At 44.3% G+C, this 25,175-nt stretch overlaps 1 protein-coding gene across 3 annotated transcripts in view; it reads right to left on the bottom strand.

Moving 5' to 3' along the window:
• Positions 1-25,175, bottom strand: part of cfap99 (cilia and flagella associated protein 99) — a 77,749-nt gene that overhangs the window by 14,350 nt on the left and 38,224 nt on the right. For all 3 annotated transcript variants that reach the window (XM_078431878.1, XM_078431870.1, XM_078431861.1), the window contains exons 8-12: positions 21,116-21,184; positions 17,675-17,758; positions 7,198-7,286; positions 4,525-4,729; positions 1,011-1,152 (exon numbers count right to left, since the gene is read on the bottom strand). In XM_078431878.1, the coding sequence (XP_078288004.1) occupies positions 1,011-1,152; positions 4,525-4,729; positions 7,198-7,286; positions 17,675-17,758; positions 21,116-21,184 (589 nt within the window). The remainder of the gene's footprint in view (positions 1-1,010; positions 1,153-4,524; positions 4,730-7,197; positions 7,287-17,674; positions 17,759-21,115; positions 21,185-25,175) is intronic.

Raw genomic sequence — 25,175 nt, 5'->3', positions numbered from 1 at the left:
TAAGATGAGAGACAACATAAATGAATAATGAACATTTTTTAAACTGCAGCTGCTGGAAACCTGAAATAAAAACAAAACTGCTGGAAAGATTCAGCAGGTCAGCCGAAGATACTTTAACTCTGTTTCTTTTTCCACGGGTGCAACCTAATCTACCGTGTACTTCCGTCATTTCCTGTTTTTGTTTGTGATGGGAAAAAAACATTTTCATCAATTAATCAAGATGTTTGAAATAATTGTGGGTTTGTTAGTGAAATTCTTTTCACTCAGAGAGCACATCAATTCTCCATAAGATATAGGAGCAGAATTAGGCCATTCATCCCATCGAGTCTACTCGGCCATTCGATCATGGCTGATCTATTTTTCCCTCTCAACCTCATTCTCCTGCCTTCTCCCCATAATGCTTGATACCCTTACTAATCAAGAACCTATCAATCTCTGCCTTATAAATACCCAATGACTTGGCCTCCACCGCTGCCCGTGGTAGTGAATTCCACAGATTCACCACCTGGCTAAAGAAATTCCTCCTTATCTCCATTCTAAGAGCACGGGGCTTCCAGGAACCTTGGTTGATATCCCTTTGTCAGCTGCACAAGACCTCATTCATTCTGTTGCTGTCTGAGGCAAAGAGCGTAGATGCATTTTCAGGAAAATGGAGAAAGGAAAGGTAGCATGTGTGGAAAGGTTGAGTGGGTTGGAGAGAAGCTAATATGGATGGGCCAGTTCTGTGCTGCATTAAATATTTTCAATGTTGTGTTGAAATTGTAGAAAAATAGCTTAACCAGCTTTTTAAAATTAACAATCAGCTAACATGGAAACAAAAAATTGCAGATGCCTGGTGTGAAATAAGAAACAGAAAATGCAGGAAACACTGAGTTGATCAGGCAGCATCTGTGGAGAGAGAAACAGAGTCAATGAGTTTGCAGTTTAGAATGTGATGAGGATTTAAAAGGGGTGGGAGGGAGGCGGGGAGGGGTTAATGGTCACAGGATTCTGGGAATCATTGCACATACTCTTCTTCTGTTTGTGATCCTGAATTTTCCTTTTTTGTTCCTGTGTGTCTTTGTGTCCCTTTAACACCTGCTCCACCTGTGCTTTCACCCGCTTTTTCTCTTGAAGTCGTAGCTCATTGTACTTCTGCATTAATTCCGCTGCCTGAAATAACAGATTTAAGGCGTGAAAAGATTTTGGAGTGGCATGGAAAGATACAGCGTGGAAACAAGCCCTTTGGCCCACCGAGTCTGCACCGACCTGTGATCCCCGTACACTACTAGCACTATCTTACGCACTGGGATAATCTTGTACAATTTTACTGAAGCCGAATAACCAACAGACCCGTACGTCACTGGAGTGTGGGAGGAAACCGAATCACCCAGTCAAAACCCATGCGGTCATGGGGAGAATGTACAAGCTCCGCACAGACAGCACCCGTAGTCAGGATCAAACCCAGGTGTCTGGCGCTACAAGGCTGCATCTCTACCGCTGCCCACTGTGCCGCCCATGATTGATTGGTTTTCTTGACACTGAAACCAATGATACAATCCTTGTATTGCAAATGCTCATATCGTACATGTTCAGCTTCGTCGTTAATTAACTATTGATAATCTGTGCGTGTGAAGAAGCACATAAATAACTGTAGAAACAAAGAATTGCAGATTCCTTGCTGGTTTACAAAAAAGGACACAAACGGCTGGAGTAATTCTGCCGGTCAGGCAGCATCTCCGGAGGGAACGGACAGGCCTGCTGGATATGCTGTTTGACCCGCTGAGTTACTCCACCACTTTGTGTTCAACAACCATGTGTTCACTGTTGGATTCCAAACAGGTCCAAGTGAATTTAAAGTCCTTCTGTGCGAGTAATTAAAATAAAAACTTATATTGACAACCCGTGGCAGCACATTCCAGACACCCACCATTCTCGGTGTAAAAAAAAACTTAACCTGCACGTCTCCTTTAAACTTTGTCCCTCTCACCTTAGATCCGGGAATTTTTCTTAGAGCAGAAAGGATGAGAAAATATGTGTTTTGTTGCAGGGAGAGGGGTGGAGAGACCAGAGGAAATATCCAAATCAAACTGCGTCATTCACTGGTAGTTGCAGACAGGAAAGAATAGAAAACAACTGGAACAGAAAGATACAGCCACAACTTGTGGAGAGAAAAAGACTTCAGACTTTGGAGATTTACTTCAGAGCAAGATTGAGATTGTTGAAATTCAAGTTGAAATCCAGAAAGCTTCAATTTTCCCAGGTGGAAGATGAGGTGCTTTTCCTGGGCTGGCATTGGGCATATTTGGATCAATGGAGGGGTTCAAAGACTGAGAGGTTGGCACTGGATTGGGATACGGAATTAAAGTGGCAGTGACTGGAAAGTTAGGGTCACCCTCGCGGACTGAGTAGAAAGTAGTCACCCAATCTGCATTTGGATCTGCCAATGTAGAGGCCCTAGTTATAGCATTGGTTATGACAGGACACAGTACAGAAGAGGACACAAAGTGCTGGAGTAACTCAACAGGTCAGTCAGGCAGCATCTCTGGAGAACATGGATAGGTGATGTTTTGGTTTGGGTCCCATTATCTGAAGAATGACACAACCCGGTGTCATCTATCTATGTTCTCTCAAGGTGCTGTCTGACCCACTGAGTTACTTCAGCGCTTTGCATAAACCAGGATCTGCAGTTCCTTGTTTCTGCATAGAACAGTACAGCACAGGAACATTCTCTCTGGTCCACAATGTTCCTGCCAAACACGATGCCATTAATCTAACCTCCATGTGACCCATATCCCTCCATTCCCTACATATCCATGTGCCTATCTGAAAGCCTATCGTAGCTACTTCCATCACATCCCTGTGAGCACGTTCCAGCCACCCACCACTTATTAAAAACTTGCCCTGTCCATCTCCTTTGACTACCTCCCTTTGATATGGAGAGTTTCAATTCAACATCCTTTTGATAAGCCTTTCTCACTGAGACCATGCCATACTGGACGATTGCCAATTTTCCATCCGAACCCAGTTTGTACCATGGGATGATTCTGCTCCCTACAGCCAGCGGACAAAACAGGCTTCGACAGCATATTCAAAGCGAATGCTGAAAAATCAGTGACCAATTCACCAGACCACCTAGTACTTCATTGAAGTGATTCAAGGTATGTTGCCAAGTACTGTATGGAACTTATACAGGTGTGGAGTACAGAGCATTCTGACTGTTTGCATCATGACCTGGGTCAGTAACTCGGATGTCCATAAATGAAGGAGGTTGCAGAAAGCAGTAGGCATTGCCTGGTCCATCCTTTAGAAGGATGAGGGGGGAGGGGGGGGCTCATTGAAATGTACTGAATAGTCAATGACCTGGACAGGGTGGATGTGGAGAGGATGTTCCCACTCATGGGAGAGTCTAGGACCAGAGTGCACAGCCTCAGAATAAAAGGAGGTACCTTTAGAAAGAAGATGAGGAGGAATTAATTTTGTGTGCCACTGAAGGCTGTGGAGGCCAAGTTATTGGGTATTTTAAAAGCAGATTGCCAGGTTCTTGATTAGTAAGTGTGTCAAAGGTTATGGGGCGAAAGCAGAAGATTGGGGCTGAGAGGGAAAGGCAGATCTGCCATGATTGAATGGCGGAGTAGACTCAATGGGTCAAATGGTCTAATTCTGTTCCGATGACTTATGAACTTATCCCATTGAAGGGATCTATAGGAAGCACTTCCTCAAAAAGGCAGCCAATAAGCCAATATCACCAAAGACCCTCATCACCCTGGCTACACTCTCATCTCGCTCCTACTATCGCGATAAAGGTACAAGAGCCTGAGAACCGTGACCTCCAGGTTCAAAAACAGATTCTTCCCAGCAACCAGCAGGTTCTTGAACCACTTTGCACAACACTAACCTCAACTCTACCTCAGTAACTATGATCTACTATGGACTTTGTTTTGGTTGCACTGTGTAGTTCAGTTGCACTGCATTGGTTTGGTTACCTAGTGTTGCTGATTATCTTCCAGGGTTACGTCCACGCCTGAGTGGTTTTAGAAAGGGACTACGCGCTGTCCACGGGGGATTTCCAGGGCACTGCAGGGGGTGGAATGCATTCTTGACAAGGATTGTAATATAGTTATTTAAGAGTGTAACATTTAAGAATATTTGTTTAGATAATTGGGTGTTTTTGCATTATGGTGGTGGGTTTGTTTGGTATTGTTTTGTATTGTATGTATTATTGTAAGAATTGATTAAATTTATTTTTGTTAAAAAAAAATGTTGCTGATTATTAATTTAATGTATTACTGAATATTGTTTGTTTATTTGTTGTGTTGTTGCTTTTTTGGTCCTGGAAATCTGCAGTAAGTGGGGAGTTCATTGTTCTGCTGCTGGTACATGTGACATTTGAACACTCTTGATTCTACTCAACACACAGACGTTCCCCGAAAATGGAAATTTCTCATGAAAAGTTATTTATTGCTGTGTTACTGTTTCCACAAGGAACTGCTGAGGTAATGCAAAAACTGCCTGCACCATACTGACATGGAAATGCATTTGCACCTGCTCTTTCTGCCAAGCAGCTTTCTGCCGCTTCTCCTCAAATCTCGCCTCCCGTGCCAGTATCGACTCTTCAAAGTAGATCTTTCCCTCAAGGCGACGACGTTCGACATCTGCCAGCTTTTGCTCCTTAAGTTCCTCGTCCTTTTTCTTCTGATATTCCTCAAACATGACAGGGTCATGGCCTCCTTCTAGTATAAGATCAATCCTGTCATGGTCACAATGAAGCACTTGTTTATGCTACAATGGTCATTGTCTTTAATGTTCATCGTTAAATTTATGCTATAGATGAACAAGCTTTTTTAAAAGCAGATGTGTAGAAACAAAGAACTGCAGATGCTGATTTATATCAAAGATAGACACAAAGTGCTGCCGGAACTCAGTGGGTCAGGCATCAACTCTGGAGAAAAAGGATCGGTGATGTTTCAGGTGGAAGAAGTGTCCCGACCCGAAATGTCACCCATCCTTTTCTCTGAAGATGCTGCCTTACCCGCTGAGTTACTCCAGCACTTTGTGTCTATCTTTAATGTTGATGTCTTTCTCACATATTCCTTTGCATTAATTACATCAACAGTATTCAGGAGTATTTTTTAATCAATTATATATGATCAAGAAATGTGATAGTGTTGGCACACCAGCATATGATAGGGTGTAGTCTTAACCTTCCAACCTACCTCATTAAGGACTCGGGACTTTTTTTAATCTGCACTTTCTCTGTGGCTGTAACACTATATTCTGCACTCTGGTAATTTTTCACTTTACACCACCTGTTGTATTTGTGTATGGCTTGATTGTACTCAAGTATACAAAAGGAATTGCAGATGCTGGTTTACAAAAAGAAGACACAAAGTACTGGAATAATTCAGCGGGTCAGGCAGCATCACTGGAGGGCATGGACCCTTCTTCAGGCTGATGGTAGTAAAGGGGGAGAAAGCTTAAAGCAAGTTGAGAGGGGGGGGGGGTGGGGGTGGGTCGGTAGTATAAGGCCTGGCAAGTGATTGATGGATGAAGGTGAGAGGGGTTATGATTGCCAGATTGTTGAACGAAGGCCGGAGATAAAAGGCTGTGAGATAAGAAGAGAAGAAGGGTGAAAATGTGAATCAAGTGGAAGTGATATGGGTAGAAGAGGATGGAGGAAAAGGGGAGGTGAGATAGTGGGAGATACGGGTGCACATCCAGCTGGAGTACATGGAGGAGAGGGGAGAAAAATGGGGGGAAGGGGGTTAGGTTGTTAACTAAACTTTGGAGAATTTAATGTTCATACCGTTGGTTTATAAGTTAAGCAAACGGAATACGAGGTACTTTCCTCCAGGTTGCATGTGGCCTCACTCTGGCAATGGAGGAGGCCCAGGACAGAAAGGTCACTATGGGAATGGGAAGGGTGGCTAAAATGGTTAGCAACCGGGAGATCCAGCTGGCCTTGGCAGATCGAGTGCAAATGTTCAGTTTAGTTTAGAGATACAGCGTGGAAACAGTTCCTTTGGCCCACCAAATCTGTGCCAACCAACAATCACCCAAACACTAGTTCTATCCTACACACTCGGGACAACTTACAGAAGCCAATTAACCTATAAACCTGCAAAGTCTTTGGGAATCTGAGAACGCAGAGAAAATCCATGCAGTCACATGGAGAACGTACAGACCCCGTACAGACAGCACCCGTAGTCAAGATGGAATCCAGGCCTCTGGCGCTGTTAGGCAGCAACTCTACCGCTGCGCCACTGTGCTGCCCAATGAAACAAGACCAACAACCGTCAACTGAATAATTTAGTGAGTAAACTCTTAAAGACCATTGGCTTTGTTACAACCATTTTGTTTAGATCACAACTCATTCAATAGGAATATTAGACTTGCTAAACAATTTTTTTTTAAATCAAGAAAGACACAAGGAACGGCAGATGCTGGCTTACAAAAAAAGTCATGAAAGTTCTGGAGTAAATCGGGTCTGGCAGGATCTCTGGCGAACATGGACGTTTTGGCCTACCCCCATCTCTCATTCAGGTTTCTTCCCTCCCCTACCACAATCAGTCTGAAGAAGGGTCCCAACCCAAATCGTCTTTGGAGTGAGGGAGGAAACCTGAGCATCCGGTGGAAACCGATGCAGTCAAGGGAGAATGAACAATTTCTGTACAGACAGCACCCGTAGTACACAACACTAGCCACCACCTCAGCAACTCTGGAGGACATAACCAGGTGTATTAACCAGTATCAGCAGTTCTTTGTTTCTATGCTAACCGCAACCCTCCCTCAGCACCAAACTACAGTGGACTTTGTATAAGATAGTACAATGTTTCAGGTCCGGTTTTGGAAAGAAGGGTCCCGACCCGAAATGTCACCCATCCTTTTTATCCAGAGATGCTTCCTGTCTCGCTGAGTTACTCCAGCACTTTGTGTTTATCGTCGGTATAAACCAGCATCTGCAGGTCCTTTCTATTCAATTGATAATTTGTCGTCTATTAATTTGTTGTGTTGTTGCATTATTGTGCCTGTAAAGCTGCAGCAAGGACAAATCTCATTGTTCTTTTCATGGTGCACATAAAATTTAAACACTCTTGACTTGTCAGATATGTGTAATTTTGGACTTCCTGTTTCTTAATGACCTCTTTTATGCATCTGGTGCACCAGGATATCACAAAGCCAACAGAGTGAGCAACGAGAGTACTGAAGGTACACTACCTCTCGAGTTCTTCTTTTAGTTTCTGTTGGTGAATGGCATTCTCCCTCAGTATGGCAGCCGTGTTCAACTTTATTGGAATATGTTCAGCCTGTTTTACAAGAGAAAATGTGAGCAGTGTTCAGTTGATTGTTAACTCTTTCATTTTATTAAGCCGCAAAAGACTTACTATTTGTCTGCCGTGCCTGTAATAATCCTGACTGATAAATGCCAAGCTCCATAGATTCATACACCTGTACAGCTGAGCAGGTGGCCCTTTGGCCCAAAATGTCTGTGCCTAATATTTCACCAAGATAATCTCTTCTGCCTGCGCGTGATCCACATCACTTCACTCCCTGCATACCCACGTACCTATATAAAAGCCTCTTAAACGCCACAATCGTATCTGCCTCAATACCCCTGGCACACTGCTTTCTGTATGAACTTTCTTTGGCCCTCTCACCTAAAAGTTGTGCCCCCTAGTATCTGACATTTCTACCCTGGGAAAAGTGTTCTGACTGTCTACCCTCAGTCCTGGGACCCCAGCTATTTACAATATATATTAATGATTTGGACGAGGGAATTGAATGCAACATCTCCAAGTTTGACATGAAGCTGGGGGGCAGTGTTAGCTGTGAGGAGGATGCTAGGAGGTTGCAACGTGACCTGGATAGGTTAGGTGACTGGGCAAATGCATGGCAGATGCAGTATAATGTGGATAAATGTGAGGTTATCCACTTTGGTGGCAAGAACAGGAAAGCAGAATATTATCTGAATGGTGGCCGATTAGGAGAAGGGGAGATGCAACGAGACCTGGGTGTCGTGGTACACCAGTCATTGAAAGCAAGCGTGCAGGTGCAGCAGGCAGTGAAGAAAGCGAATGGTATGTTGGCATTCATAGCGAGGGGATTTGAGTATAGGAGCAGGGAGGTTCTGCTGCAGTTGTACAGGGCATTGGTGAGACCACACCTGGAGTATTGCGTACAGTTTTGGTCTCCTAATCTGAGGAAAGACATTCTTGCCATAGAGGGAGTACAGAGAAGGTTCACCAGATTGATTCCTGGGATGGCAGGACTTTCATGTGAAGAAAGACTGGATAGACTCGGCTTGTACTCGCTGGAATTTAGAAGATTGAGGGGGGATCTTATAGAAACTTACAAAATTCTTAAGGGGTTGGACAGGCTAGATGCAGGAAGATTGTTCCCGATGTTGGGGAAGTCCAGAACAAGGGGTCACAGTTTAAGGATAAGGGGGAAGTCTTTTAGGACCGAGATGAGAAAGTTTTTTTTCACACAGAGAGTGGTGAATTTGTGGAATTCTCTGCCACAGAAGGTAGTTGAGGCCAGTTCATTGGCTATATTTAAGAGGGAGTTAGATGTGGCCCTTGTGGCTAAAGGGATCAGGGGGTATGGAGAGAAGGCAGGTATGGGATACTGAGTTGGATGATCAGCCATGATCATATTGAATGGCGGTGCAGGCTCGAAGGGCTGAATGGCCTACTCCTGCACCTATTTTCTATGTTTCTATGTTTCTATTTGCCTCTCAGGGTGACCCCTAAGTGGCAGTCCCATTACCCACTTTCAATGACATCTGCTATAATGCGTATTTCCATAATGCACAAGGGAAATGATGCGGAAATTGTATTGTGATTCCGATAGTGAACTCGAGAACCACTTAAAAGTTACCCTGGAAATTGACACCCAGAAAAAAAGGCTGTCTTGGAAAATAAACAATCCAGGGCAAATAAAAGATTCCTGGTAGTGTTTGAATCCAGATCCTGAATTCAGGTCCAAAGGGTATTAAGACAAGTAGTCATAGAGTCACAGTCATACAACATGGCAACAGACTCTTCGGCCCAATGCATCCATGCTGACCAAGGTGTCCCAGCTAATGCAGTCCCATTAGGCCATGTTTGGCCCATATCCTACAAGACCTTTCCTATCCGTGTGCCTGTCCAAGCGTCTTTTAAATGTTGCTATTGCACCTGCCTTAACTACCTTCTTTGGCAGCTCGTTCCATATACCCACCACACTCTGTGTGAAAAAGTTGCCCCTCAGGTTTCCATTAAATCTTTTCCCCTCACCTTAAACCCATGTCCTCTGGTTCTTGATTTCCCCTACTCTAGATAAAAGACTCTGTACCTTCATCCACTCTATTCCCCTCATGATTTTAGTCTGGTTTAGTTTATAATGATTGTTTAGTTTAGTTTATTAGAATTGTCACGTGTACCAAAGTACAGTGAAAAGCGTTTTTGTTGCGTGCTATCCAGTCAATGAGAAGACTGTACATGATTACAATCAATTTTGTACATACTTAGTAAGGGTTAGGTTCTATGAGGCATCTTAAAAACGTAGAGTCAGGTGGAGGCAGCCTTGGGGAGAGAATTCTAAAACCTTGCAGTGGAACAGCTGCAGAAAATCTCTGCAGAGTTGTGCAGCGAGTGGAGCTGCTGCCAAACAGGGAGGTGAACCCGGTTCGATCCTGACCTCTGGTGCTCTCTGTCTGGGATTTGCATGCTCTCCCAGTGGCTGTGTGGGTTTACCCTGGGTGCTCTGGTTCCCTCCCACATCCCCAAGATATGTGGTTTGGTAGTTTGCCCAACAGGTTCAAGAACAGCTTCTTCACAGCAACCATCAGTCTCTTGAACATTGCACAACACTAACCTCAGCACGGAAACAGGCCCTTAGTGCAGATGGGCAAATGGTTCAAAGTGGACAATATGGTCCGAAGGAAATGCTTCTGTGATGTGGAGGCAGGAACTACAGATGCTGGTTTATATTGAAGATAGACACAAAATGCTGGAGTAACTCAGCGGGTCAGACATCATCTCTGAGAAAAGGAATAGGTGATGTTTCAGGTCGGAACCCCTTTTCAGACTCTGATAAATGTCTGTGAGAGTCATAGGGCATTGAAACAGGCACTTCGGCCCAACGTTGCATTGCCGGCCAAGTGCCCCATCTATGCTAGTACTGTTTGCCCATGTTTGGTTCATATCCCTCTGAACATTTCCGAACCGTGTACCTGTCCAAATGTCTTTGGGTTGCACTACAGACTGCAGTTTTGCACTATTATGGTTACCTAGTATTACGGTTATTAATTTATTATATTATTGATTATATGTATTTATCTGTGTGAGTACGTTTTGCACCTAAAAGCTGCAGCAAGAAAGAATTTCATTTTTCTGTTGCTGGCACATACGACAATAAAACTTCTTTAACTCTCTTGATAATTGGCCGCTGTAGAACATTTCTAGTGTGTAGGGTGACTGGCAGCACTGGTGGCAGGGCACCAGGGCACCAACAAAAAAAAAGGGTTTTTTAGAGATACAACATGGAAACAGGCCTTTCAGCCCAGCTACTGATTGAGAATGATCAGCCACGATCACATTGAATGGTGGTGCTGGCTCGAAGGGCCGAATGGCCTACTCCTGCACCTATTGTCTAATGTCTATTGTCTAAGTCCTCACTGACATTAGATCACCCATTCGCACTGGTTCTAAGTCATTCCACTTTCTCATTCACTGCCTGCATATTAGGGGCAACCATTTTACAGGCCAATTAACCTTCAAACCCGCACGTCTGTGGGATGTGGGAGGAAACTGGAGCACCCGGCGGAAACCCACGTGGTCACAGGGACAACATGCAAACTCCACAGGCAGCCTCTGAGGTCAGGATTGAACCCGGGTTTCAAGTGCTGTGAGGCAGCAGGTCTCCCTTATCTCAGTTCGGGATACGATTGACGTGAAAATGGATACCTGATGGTTGGAATTGATTCTATGGGCTGAAGGGCCTGTTTCCATTCTGTAACTCTGAATGACTAAAATCTTGGCAACAGATGAAGGCTTTCAGATAGTTAGATAATGTTTCCTTTGCACCGGTGATGGCTTATTTCTTCCCAAGAGTCTGAAGCTGCCTGCCTTCTGCTATCTGCCACCATATTGAATTAAATATAGGTGTCAAAATGCATCCTTTAAAAGGAGTGAGAACAGCTGCTGAAAATTAGATACCTATTATGCGTATCTCTCACTGTTTCCCTGTGAGAATTGGAACACTTCAGAGAGAAAGGAGGAAGTGTGAAGGATATGTGGCAAATACTTGATATTGCTGGCAAGCTGAGAAGGCTGTTTAATATGCCGAGGGAAAGCAAGGTGTGGTTGAGAAAAAGATCTCTCTCACTGATTGTAGAATGTGTTGTGTTTGGGCCCCCCATTACACTGGCTGAGTGACATCTGAGGCTGTGTAACCAAGGGGAGAACCATTGACTTCCACTTGATCTCAAGCAATTAATGCTCATGTCAGGTCACAGGAGCAGAACTAGTCCATTCAGCCCATTGAGCCGACTCCGCCATTCAATCATGGCTGATCTATCTTTTCCACTCAACCCCATTCTTCTGTCTTCTACTCATAACCTTTGACATCCTTACTAATAAAGAATCTGTCAATCTCTGCTTTAAAAACACCTAATGACGGCCTCCAAAGCTGTCTGTGGCAATGAATTCCACAGATTCACCACTCTCTGACTAAAGAAATTCCTCCTCATCTCCTTTCTAAAGGTATGTCCTTTTATTCTGAGGCTGTGCTCTCTGGTCCTAAACTCTCCCACTAGTGGAAACATCACATCCACTCTATCCCGGCCTTTCACTATTCGGTAAGAGGTCCCCCCCCTCATCCTTCTAAACTCTGGCAAATACAGGCACAGAGCTGCCAAACCCTCATCATGCGTTAACCCAATCATCCCTGGGATCATTCTCATAATGCTCCCCTTGCCTTGGCATCTGACATCATTGTCTACAGTTGGATCACAGTTGTTTGCACCCCAGTTCAAGACTCTTGAGCTCAAAATTCCTTTCAGTAGCACTCACCTTTTGGGGCTTTTGGTGCTGTTTGAACTTTGCAATGACATTGCAACAAGCAGATGAATCCTAAGGGGTTAAACCTTGCTGAGATAAAAGGTGAGATTTGAGCCAGCATTTCCTATAAAAACCTGATAGATGTTTATAAAATTGTGAGGCATAGATAAAGAGGATATAAAATCATAGTGGAAATGTCAAAAGACTAGAGGGCGTAGCTTTAAAGTTCGGGGAGGCAAGTGTAAAGGGGATATGTGCAGCAAGTTTTAAAACAATGGGTGGTAAGTGCCTGGAACGTCCTGCAATGTGGAGTCAGATACAATAGTGAGTTTTAAAAGGCTTTTAAAAGGGTACATGGACATGTCGGGAATGGAGGGATATGGATCACGTGCAGACAGGGGAGAATGGTTTAACATGGCTGCTGTGGGCCGAGTCCGGGTCTCAGGCGCTGTAAGGCAGCAACTCTACCACTGCACCACTGTGCCGGACTTGTATTTTCTGCACAAGATTCCAGCATCTGCAGTCTCTTGTGCCTGCAGTGCCCCCAGAAGACGGCTTCATGACAGCAATTACCCTCAGTAATCAGCTTGCCAAGTGCATGCTGCTCACTGGATGAGCTGGGTTCTTAACTGTTGGAAAAGCTGTTTGCACCTTCTGATGAGCAAATCATGATTTCCACAGCTGATTAATCCAGCTGGAATATACACAGAGCACTCCAAAGTGTGCTAAGAGGGCTCTGAAATTCAGGGCAGATATTTAACTCTTAGTTAAACAAGTTTTAACTATCTTCTTTAGATTAGTTTAGATTATCTTCTTTAGATTAGTTTAGTTTATCGTCACATGTGCCAAGGTGCAGTGAAAAGCTTTTGTTGCATGCTAACCAGTCAGTGGAAAGACTAGACATGATTACAATCGTGCCATCCACAATGTACTGATACTTGACACATGACACATGGAATAATGTTTAGTAAAGTCCAATCAAGGATAGTCTGAGGGGGCTGCAATGAGGTGGATAGCAGCTCAGGACTGCTCTCTAGTTGTTGATAGGATGGTTCAGTTGCCTGATAACACCTGGGAAAAAACGGTCCCTGAATCTGGAGGTGTGCGTTTTCACTCTTCTATACTATTTGCCTGATCGGAGAGGGGAGAGGAGGAAGTGACAGGGGTGCGATTCATCCTTGATGTCTACTTTTTTTATGAGATTAAGGATATTCAGCACCTCATCGAATTCTCGAACAGATTATCCTGTCTGGTTGCACCACAGCCTGGTGGGGCAATTCCCACGCACAGAAACGCAAGAGGTTGCAGAGAATGGTGGACTCTGATCCATCATGGGCACAGCCTTGCACACCATCAAAAGCATCTACATGAGGCACTGCCCCAAGAAGGTGGCATTTTGCATCGTGGATCCCAACCATCCGGGCCGTGCCCTCTTGTCGTTGATGCCGTCAGACAGGAGGTACAAAAGCCTGAGGTCCCACATCACCAGGTTCAGGAACAGTGACTTTCCGCCAGCCATCATGTTCTTGAACTAACCCACACAACCCCAATTCTACCTCAACAACGAACAATACTATCCACTTCTTGCACAACAATGGACCCTTGTGCATTTTCTCTCTTTATTTTGGCACTAATGTCTTGTTTTTTTAAATAAACACAGTATTCTTCCTTTTAGAAGTGTTTTAAACCTTTGCAAATGTCAATGATGAACATTTGTGCAACGGGTCAAGAGCATTCTGTTCTGCCAACTAGTCTGGTCATGTCTGATGTCTTGGCAACCTCCTCTGATTGCAGTCTCCCCTATAATAATCATTCGATTATCCAGCTTCAGAGGAAAAATATTTTAAGATCACCTTTAACTTCCTTGAAGAGTGAGTTCCAATGACCCATGGCTCTGAGACCTAAAAATATTTGTCTTAAATGGGTGAACCCTTTCTTTCTGAAACCGTGATTCATAATTCTGATTATCCCACAAAAAGAAATATCCTCCCCACATCCCACCTGTTAAGACCTCTGAAGACCTTTTGGGTTTCTATTGAGCGGCCTGTCACTCTCCCAAACACCAGCGATACATACCAAACCTGTCCGAGCTTTCCACGCCCTTTACAGGAATCAGGCTTGTAATCCTTATCTGAGCTGCTTCCAAGACAACGGCATTCTTTCTTAATTACGATACCAAAATGTACACAATTGTCCAAATGTAGTCTCACCAATGCCTTATCTAATTGAATCACAACCTCCCCATATAATCAAAGACCTAAAAATATCTTTTGTGCATTTGTATTCAATACAATACCTCTTGTGCTTTTGTATTCAATTACTTGAGCAATAAATGTGAACTCTGTTATATGCCTGATAACTTGTTGCATCAGCTCTGCAGCCTTCACCAAATAATGTACTACAACAGGGCAGCACAGTGGCACAGCAGTAGAGTTGCTGCCTTACAGCGCTTGCAGCGCCGGAGACCCGGGTTCGATCCCGACTATGGGTGTTGTCTGTATGGAGTTTGTACATCTCCCCGTGACCGCGTGGGTTTCCCCCGAGATCTTTGGTTTCCTTCCACACTCCAAAAACGTACTGGCTTGTAGGTTAATTAGCTTGGTATAAATGTAAATTGCCCCTAGTGTGTGTAGTATAGTGTTAGTGTGCGGGGATCACTGGTCGTTGCGGGCTCGGTGGGCCGACGGGGCCTGTTTCTCTAACCTAAACTAAAAACTAAACACTTAAATCACTCAGTGTCTCAGAGGTCTACGATCTCTCCCTATTTAGATAACATGAATTCCATCTTTTCTCCCTTACCATTCCTTCCACAGAAGGCTATGCCTGACCTTCATCTGTTGGGGCATTGAGATCAAAGGTCAGGAAGTCATGATACAGCATTGTAAGGCTTTGGTTAGGCCGCATTTAGAGTATTGCGTGCAGTTCTGGTCACCCCATTACAGGAAGGATGTGGTGGCTTTGGAAAGGGTGCAGAGGTTTACCAGAATGATGCCTTGATTAGAGGGTGTTAGCTTCAAGCAGAGGTTAGACAGACTTGGAATGTTTTCTGTGGAATGCCTGAGTTTGACGAAAGACCGATAGAAGCACATAAAATTATGAGAGGTAGATAGTCAGAATCTTTTTCCCAGTTTGGAAAACTCACTAGTTCTACACTCTCCCTTTGCATTGGGGCAATTTACGAGGCTAATTGACCTACAAACCTGCACGGATTTGGGATGTGGGGGGAAACTCATGCAGCAACAGGGAGAATGTGCAAACTCCACACAGGCAGCACCCGGGGTCAAGATTGAACTTGGGCCTCTGGCGCAGTGAGCCAATGGCTCTACTAGTTGCAGCACTGTGTTGCCCTGTTTAGTGTGTGCTCACCGTGTGGTGAGAAGGTTGGAACAGGGCAAGAATAGGGAGTCGTGAAGGTGAACCACCCCTCAGAACACCGAAAGGTGTGTCAGCTGGTAGAAGCTCCTGGTAACTTTCCTTTAGTGTAACAAATTTCAGTGCAGAGACACAAGGAACTGTAGATGCTGGAATCTTGAGCAAGACATAAGGAGGAGGAGGGGTGGGAGGGGAAAGATATCCTGTCCCAATCACTCTGCTCCTTTCCCTCCATTCAGTAATTTCCCATCTAGACCCCTTAATTTCCCTTTTATCCCCAATCTTTCTTCCCCCCTCCCCCTCCCCAGTCTCCTTCCAACTATATTCCTCCCTCTGACTTTACATTTCACTCCTCCTCGCCCCTCCTTGTCCGACACACTTTTGTCTCCTTTTCATCTCCAGCCTTCGTCGCTTTACTCCATCCATCTGCCCATCGACACCCCCATCCCCACCTGAAGATGTTTGACGAAGGGTCCCAACCTGAAACATCACCCATCTGTGTCCTCCAGAGATGCTGGCCAACCCGCTTACACTGCAACACTTCATGCCCCATGCAAGATTCCAGCATCTGCTGTTCCTTGTGTCCACCTCACCTATATGCACCCATCACTTGCCAGGCTTTGCCCCGACCCTACCTCTCTTTTCAAGCCGTCTCCTCCCTACTCCAATCAGTCCAAAGAAGGGTTCTGACCCAAAATATTGTCTGTCCATTCCCTCCACCAATGCTGTGTGAACCGTTGAGTTACTCCAACACTGCGTTTAGCAGAGAGTTGGGAGTGATGGGGAAGGCCTGGAAGTATTCATTGTACTTGAATGCGAATTTATGGTGGCAAATTTAACGTGAACATTTTCTCAAAAATTATTTAAATGTGCTAACCAAAAATGTGACAGCCTAAAGTGGGTGGTGAAGAGAATTATCAAAAATTGCAACAGAATCTTGATCAGTTGGGCAAGTGGGTTGAGAAATGGTTGATGGCATTTGATGCAGAGAAATGTGAGGTTTCACATTTTGGGAAGACGAACATGGGCAGGACCTAGACAGTGAATGATAGGGCTCTTGGGAGTGTTGTAAAGCAGAGACATCTAGCAGTGCAGGTGCATGGTTCCTTGAAAGTGGCACCGCAGTTAGATAGTGGTGAAAAAGGCTTTTGGTACATTGGCCTTCATTATTCTTCATATACTATTGCGTTTAAAAGTTGGGAGGTCATGTTGCAGTTATCTAAGATGCTGGTAAGGCTGCATCTAGAGTATAAATGTTCAATTCTGGGCACCATGTTATAGGAAAGATGGTGTCAAGCTGGAAAGGGGATGTTGCCAGGACTCGAGGGCCTGAGCTAAAGGGAGAGGTTGAGCAGGCCAGGACTCTATTCCTTGGAGCGCTGGAGGATGAGGAATGATCTTATAGAGGTTTATAAAATCACGAGAGGAATAGATTGGGTGGAAGCACAGAGTTCCTTGCCCAGAGTAGGGGAGAACCAGAGGACATAGGTTAAAGGTGAGGAGGGGGGAGATTTAATAGGAACCTGAGGGGTAGCTTTTTTACGCAAAGGGTGGTGAGTGTATGGAACGAGCTGCCATAGGAGGTAGTTGAGGCAGGTACTATCACAACATTTAAGAAACATTTGGACAGGTAAATGGATAGGACAGGTTAAGAGGGATTTAAGCCAAATGCAGGCAGGTGGAACTTGTGTAGATGGGACATGTTGGTCGGTGTGGGCAAGTTGGGCTGCAGGACCTGTTTCCACGCTGCTTGACTCTATAATTCTCCATGACTCTAATCACACCTGCCAATATTTGGTCTATGGAATTACAAGGCATGTCCCTTCAAGTACACGTTAAATATTTAATATGAATTAAAAGGATCCTGAAACACAGTCTGCCAATCCCTCCACAGATGCTGCCTGACCTACTGAGATCCTCCAGCGCTTTGTGTTTTGCTCAGTAAAATTCAATGCAGATCTTTCAAGTTGAGTAGCCAGAGATCTACAATATTTGAGCATTCGCAGCAAAAATGTTCATATGTTACTGGTTTATCTGTTGATTTAACTGAATCACTCTCTGTATTTCCATGTAGTTATGTAAATAAATCATGTGGTCAGAGGAGGCTGTGGCCCAGGGCTCCACATTTATGGTCGGAATTGGAATAAATCTGCTAGTTCAAAGCTTCTTATGTCCTGTTGCTGTTGATGCTGCAGAACTTAACAAAGCACCATCCGTAATCAATCTCCATCCTTGTGTACACTTCCATTACCTGTTTTACCATACCCGTGACAACTTACCATCTGTTGAGGGACTTGCTGTGCTTTTGAAGGTGTCCGCTTCATCTTGGACTCTTTTTCCTTCAGAATTTCAGAAATAATTCGCTGTGGGGGGTTGCAAAGTGAGACATGTAAGTAACTATAGCAACCGAAAAGAGAACACACTGCCAACACACTTCAGCATAATGTGACTATAATTCACTTGTGTAGGTGGTAGGAATAGACTTTTAAAAGGGTCACACTGTTACCCTGTCGGATTGTATCCCTTGCATCAATGTATAATTAAAAGGCAGAATGTGAAAGATACATTGCTTCCGATGGATCCATAAATGGGATTATATCCTTACCAATGCATCACTGCTAAACATTTTGTGTTAAATGTTGAGATTTCATAAAACAAACACATGCATACCATGCATGCAATATTAAACTAATTACGTAAATGTGAATACACAGTTTTTTTCCAAGGATAGGAGAATCAAGAACCAGAGGACATAGGTTTAAGGTAAGAGGGGCAAGATTAAATAAGAACATGAGAGGCAATTGTTTCACTCAGAGGGTTGTGGCTATATGGAACGAGCTGCCAGAGGAGGTAGTTGAGGCAGGTAGAATTACAACATTTAAAAGAGGTTTGGAGAGGTACATAGATAGGAAAGATTTCGTGAGACGTGGGCCAAACCTAGCCTCACTCTATAGCTCAAACACTCCAATAGAACTTTATTGTCATTCGGTACAAGTACCGAACGAAATTTCAGCAGTCACAAAACACAACAAAAAAAAGAAAAAAGTACACAGGACACACGACCCCAAGACAAACATCCATCACAGTGAGTCCAAACACCCCCTCACTGTGATGGAAGGCAACAAAACTTCCACTCTCTCCCCCCCACGCCCACGGACAGGCAGCTTGACCCCTAACGAGGCGACCGACCCGCACAGCCCCCGCACAGCCTCCAGACCAGGACGGCCATTTTACTCAAACACTCCTTCAGGAGACGCAAGGAACTGCAGACACTGGAATCTTGAGCACAACACAAATTCCCTTTCTCATTCTCACACTGACCTTTCTGTCCTGGGCCTCCTCTATTACCAGAGTGAGGCCACATGCAAACTAGAGGAACAGCAGATCATATTCTGCTTGGGTAGCTTACAACACAGTGGTATGAATGTTGAATTCTTAAGTTCCTAAGTTCATAAGTGATTGGAGATTCCACAGATTCACCACATCTGATTAAAGAAATTCCTCCCAATCTCCTTCCTATAGATACGTCCTTTTATTCTGAGGCCATGGCCTCTCGTCCTAGACTCCCTCACTGGTGGAAACATCCTCTCCACATCCACTCTATCCATGCCTTTCACTATTTGGTAAGTTTCAATGAGGTTCCCCCTCATCCTTCTCGACTTCAGCGAGTAACAGGCCCAGTACCATTAAACGCTCATCATACTGTACAGTAACCCAATCATTCCTGGGATCATTCTCGTAAACCTCCTCTGGACCCTCTCCAGAGCCAGCACATCCTTCCTCAGATATGGGGCCCACGACTGCTCACAATACTCCAAATTCGGCCTGACCAGCACCTTATAAAGCCTCAGCATTACATCCCTGTTTTTGTATTCCCGTCCTCTTGAAATAAGGACCATTGCATTTGCCTTCCTTACTACCGATTTGACTTGCAAATTAACTTTTTGGGAATCCTGCACCAGCACACCCAAGTTCCTTTGCAACTCCAATTTGGAAACTAGCCTTTATTCCTACTACCAAAATGCATGACTCCACACTTTGCTACGCTGTGTTCCACCTGCCACTTCCCTGTCCACTCTCCCACCCAGTTCAATTTCAATTCTCCAATTTCAAGTACTTTCCCACACTACCCCCACTATTTTTCCTGCCCGCTTCATCTCTCCCACTATCTCCCGCCTGCTCCCAGTCAACCTGCTCCATTGCATTCCTTTGTACACTCATCTCCCACCTCTGAGTCCCGAATTTCCCTTTTATTTCCCCTCTCTCTCCTCCCCACTGTCCCCTTCCATCTGTACCCCACCCTCTGGCTTTATATTTCACTCCTCCTCCCCTTAGCCAACACCTTTTTGTCTCCTTTGTCAGTTACTCCACCCATCCGCCAATCCAACCTCCCCTCACCTGTATGCACCTATCACTTGCCAGCCTTTGTCCTGCCCCAACCTCTCTTTTCCAGCTTTCTCTCCCCCACTACAATAAGTCCGGTCCCGAAACGTCGCCTGCCTATTCCCTCCACAGATGTTGCCTAACCCATGGAGTTGCTCCAGCACGTTGTGTTTCACTCTTTAAGATGCCTCTTTCACATTCTCTGCAGTGTTGAGTTCAGGCTGCATGATCTGTAGACCATGAAACAGACCATGACAATGAGTTGTGCTCCAGGAGGTGTGGTGAAATACAGCCCGGGATTTAAATCTGTAACCAGTGATCAAATTCAGAAGCAGCTAATTTATCACTGTAGTAAATAAACTAACAGAACTATTATTTTATTTGCTGAAGATAAAAAGAGAGAAACATACACAAAGACAGAAGATTTAGTTTACAGCACATGATTTTTTTTGTCTCAGTCTTTAAAACCGGCTGACATTAACCTGTGAATCTCTGTAATTCAGTCAGCTTAACTCAGGGTACCACTCCCATCCCAAGTCAGCTTAACTCAGGGTACCACTCCCATCCCAAGTCAGGTTGGGAGTTCAAGCCTCACTCCAGGCATTTGACCCAATGTTGATTCCATATCTTGAGCAAAAAACAAAGTGCCAGAGGAAGTCAGCGGGCCATGCAGCATCTGTGGGGGGATATGGACAAGAAACATTTCAAGTCAGGAACCTTCTTCAGACTTCCTGACCCACAGTGGCACAGTTGGTGGAGCCGCAGCCTCACAGCACCAGAAATGCAGGATTGATCCTAACTTTGGGTGCTGTTTGAGTGCGGATTTTGCATGTGGGTTTCCTCCTGGTGCTTCAGTTTCCTCCCACATCCCAAAGACGCGCAGGTTTGTAGGTTAATTGGCCTCTGCGAATTGCCCGCAGTGTGTAAAATGGGATAACATAGATCTAGTGTGAACAGGTGATCGACGATCAGCAGGGATTTGGTGGGCTGAAGGGCCTGCTTCCATGGTGTTTCTCTTTAACTAAATCTCTAAAAATAAAACTAAGGTTAATTGCTCTGTAAACCCCTCGTGTCTTGGCAGTGGATGAGAATGTGGAATAACACAGAACTAGTGTGAATGGGTGATCGATGGTTGTCGCGGACTCAATGGCTTGAAGGGCCTATTTCCATGCTGTATCTTTAAACTAAACGTTGTATGTACATTTTCCTCCACAGATACTGCCTGACCCGCTGAGTTCTGCCCGCATTTGTTTTTTGCCCAACTGCTTTCAGATTACCTTCACGGCAAAGATGTATATGTTCCACATTATGAACAAAACATATCGAACAATAAGTACCCTTTTGTCTCTGGACTCCACTGGGATGGCACATCGGCACAGGTCAGTGTTAGCTTGCAGGAGGTGTTCCTAGGATAGAAGAAAGTGTCATTCATGATTCATTATCAGAGACTTGTAAGTGCTCAGTTTATATTAGTCACCTCCATTCTCACCATAAATTGTTCACCTTGCTCAGAACGAGGAAGCAAGAGTTGATTTCTAACCAGCACATAATTCTCAAACACTAGTTCAAAGTGACTAAAATACGACGAACAAAAAGAGAAACACAATGCCTCTGCTTTAACAATGAACATAGAACATACAATAGTCCAGTTATAGGAACAGGTCCTTTGGAGTTTGGCCCACGGCGTCTGTGCCGAACATAAGGGCGGCACAGTGGCACAACTGGTGGAGCCGCTGTCTGACAGAGCCAGAGACTCAATCCTGACCTCAGGTGCTGGCTGTGCAGAATTTGCATATAATTCAGTAAAAATCTTACACATAGGCACAATCATACTTAAATACAAGAATAAGTAAGAAGAGTAGATTACACTGAAGCAGTACACAAGTGTTGCCACATTTCCAGCGCCATATTATACCCTTAAAGTACAATGTTATTAAAAATGTAGAATCTTAACTCGGCCATAAATTCACTATTTTGTTCCAATTTCCTTCCCATATCCCCTAATTTCTCTAGCCCTTAGAATGGTATCAACTCCGTCAAGATATATAATGTGTTGGTTTCAAATGCCTTCGATGGTCAAGAATTGCACACACTTTTACCCCTGATGCTTAGACTATGAGCCAAGTCCTGGACTCCCCACCATCAGATCTTACTTCTTGCATCTACTCTATCCAGTAATACTAATAGTTTTGAAGGTTTCCATGAGACTTGCTTATGTAAAAAAATAGAGCAGTTGATATTCCTATCTTCAGAGAAGTACAGGAAGAAGAGACCAACATAGATGAATGACACCCCTCAACTCAAAACCAGCAAAAGGAAAATAAGGGGTGGCGCAGTGGCCCAACGGTAGAATTGTTGCCTATTTGGGTTTGATCCTGACCAAGGGTGCTGTCTGCATAGAGATTGAACGTTCTCCCCATGACCGCGTGGGTTTTCTCCTGGGTGCTCAGGTTTGCCCCCACACTCCAAAGACGTACAGGTTTGTAGGTTAATGGACTTCGGTAAGTTTTAAAAATTAATCCCATGTGTGTGTAGGTAAGTGTACAAGGTGATCGCTGGTCAGCGTGAACTCGGTGGGCTGAAGGGCCTATTTCACGCTGTATCTCTTAAAGTCTAAAGTTTAAAGTCAAAGCTAATAACAGAAGTGGCAAGGCTAACAGATGTGGCTGGAAGCCAATGTTTCTCTAGAGTTAAAGAAAGATAAACACAAAAAGCTGGAGTAACTCAGCGGGACAGGCAGCATCTTTGGAGAGAAGGAATGGGTGACATTTCAGGTCGAGACCCTTCTTTTAGAGTCTATCTTTGGTTTAAACCAGCATCTGCAGTTCCTTCCTACACGTTTCTTTTGAGTTGACAGCTATTTCATCAAATTACTGAGTGCGATGTGTGAACTATTGGGCAGCACGGTGGCGCAGCGGTAGAGTTGCTGCTTTACAGCACTTGCAGCGCCGGAGACCCGGGTTCGATCCTGACAACGGGTGCTGTCTGTAAGGAGTTTGTTCGTTCTCCCCGTGACCTGCGTGGGTTTTCTCCGAGATCTTCAGTTTCCACTAACACTCCAAAGACGTACAGGTCTGTAGGTTAATTGGTTTGGTGTATGTGTAAATTATGTGTAGGATAGTGTTGATGTGCGGGGATCGCTGGTCAGTGTGGACTAGGTGGGCCGAAGGGCCTGTTTCCGCACTGATTCTCCAAACTAAATGAAACTATTGTGACAACCTGACGGGGCAAGATGGTGAATGGTGTTGGATAGGGATTGTCCCATGAACAAAGGGATTGGAAAGAGCTGGCACCACAGTAGATTTTTCAGAAAAAGATCTGAGAGCAGCGGCCATGAATGACCAATGGTGTAATCAAGCAGAGTTGTGACAGACAATCCTTCACACCATGCTCACAATACAACTGAGCAATTGACTGTGATATTCCACCTGTACACACTTGGAAGACTAATAACTTACCCGTGAAATGATTACGATGGAGAATCTCCACCAAACCCCATAAAGGCTGAAAGGACCAAGATTGCAGGAAATTGCAGAGTTATAGACAATAGACAATAGGTGCAGGAGGAGTCCATTCTGCCCATCGAACCAGCACCACCATTCAATATGATCATGGCTGATCATTCTCAATCAGTACCCCGTTCCTGCCTTCTCCCCATACCCCCTGACTCTGCTATCCTTAAGAGCTCTATCTAGCTCTCTCTTGAATGAGTTCAGAGAACTGGCCCCCACTGCCTTCTGAGGCAGAGAATTCCACAGATTTACAACTCTCTGACTGAAAAAGTTTTAGATGGAGCCAGGTCTGTCACATAGACCAGACTTCCCACCATCATACCAAAAAAGGTGTAACGTGCATATTTATCTGTAGGAAAGACAAATTCCATGCTAAACTAAACTAAAGGAAAGTGCATCCTAAAATGACAAGAATAGGATCATCTTTCAGCTGCTCGCTTATCAGACCTACCTTAACCCTACTAAAAGATTTAGGCATTTGCAGGCAGTGTAATAGGATCATTAACCTCCAACTGATCACAAGGCAGCTATTAGTGTGTTTAGGGCTGAAAATATTACAATCGGAGACCCTCTTTTAATGGCCAGATTATAAGGCCTGCTTCACTTCCCTTGGAGACATTAGGGGCACATAAATCCAATCAGTAAAAGGCTGGGTTTTATTTTGGTGTATCTGGATATGTAACAAAATAGAGAAACTAATATTGTAATTAAATACCATGACCAAAATTACTGCAATCTTTATACATGGAACAGTGCAGCACAATGTCTGTGCTGAACATAATGCCAAGACCAACCCTTATCCTCCTGCACATAATCCACGTCTCTCCTCTCACTTTTCCCTGCGCCATTCTGGTACCCACCTGCTTCAAGAAGACCACTATCATCCTGGTGCCAAATAAAAGCAAGATCTCATGTCTTAATGACGATGTCCAGTGGGCCCTGACATCCACTATCATGAAGTGCTTTGAGAGGCTGGTTTTGACACACATTAACTCCAGCCAACCAAGCAACCTTTAAGTGCTGTACAGTAAACACGGGTTTACTATACAGCACAGGATCAGGTCTTTTGACCCTCAATGTCAATGCCAAACATTAAGACTAACCCTTATCTGCTTGCACATAATCCATATCCCTCCATTTCCTGCATATCCATGTGCTTATACTAAAGTCTCTTGCATGTCACTATCATACCTGCCTCCACCTCCACCCCTGGCAGCATGTTCCAGGCACCCACCACTGTCGGCTTAAAAAATAAATTGCCCCACACATAAATCAGACGATCTACCTCATTAGAGACCTCCAGACTATCTTTAATCAGACTTTGCTGGACTTTATCCTGCACAAAACTTTATTCCATTTATCCTGTATCTGTACATTGTGGACGGCTTAATTGTAATCATGTAGTGTGTTTCCGCTGACTGGTTAGCGTGCAACAAAAGGCCTCCCACTGTACCTCAGTACACGCGACAATAAACTAAACTAAACTAAATAAATGAAAATTGCAGTTTTACCATTCTACAGATTATCTTGTGCATTGGCGATGACAGAGAAAATGTGCTGAATGGAGCGATTTGGAAAGATTGCAGCATCCTGTCACAAGATTGCCCTTGTAATTTAAAGTTATACTTGTGTAAAATTGGATTTGGCTGTTTGGAACTGATCACAGGCCTCTGCGAGACAACTCAGACTTAATGAGAATGTTACTAGCAAGGTGTGAAGCACGGATTGACGAAGAACTCAAGAGCCAGTAATGTGCGACGCGATTCTTCATATCCTGCAGTCTAGCGAACATGTGCTTTAGTTGGCTGAATATTCATCCATGAGAGGCATGTGTCAGAAGCCAAAGTATGAGGCGAATGTGATTTTCAATCTTACTGTGTGAGGC

The sequence above is a fragment of the Rhinoraja longicauda genome, chromosome 3 (assembly GCF_053455715.1).
Source record: "Rhinoraja longicauda isolate Sanriku21f chromosome 3, sRhiLon1.1, whole genome shotgun sequence".
NCBI classification, from domain to species: domain Eukaryota; kingdom Metazoa; phylum Chordata; class Chondrichthyes; order Rajiformes; family Arhynchobatidae; genus Rhinoraja; species Rhinoraja longicauda.
The sequence above is the reverse complement of the archived record's forward strand: the minus strand, read 5'-3'. Positions and strand labels throughout refer to the sequence as shown.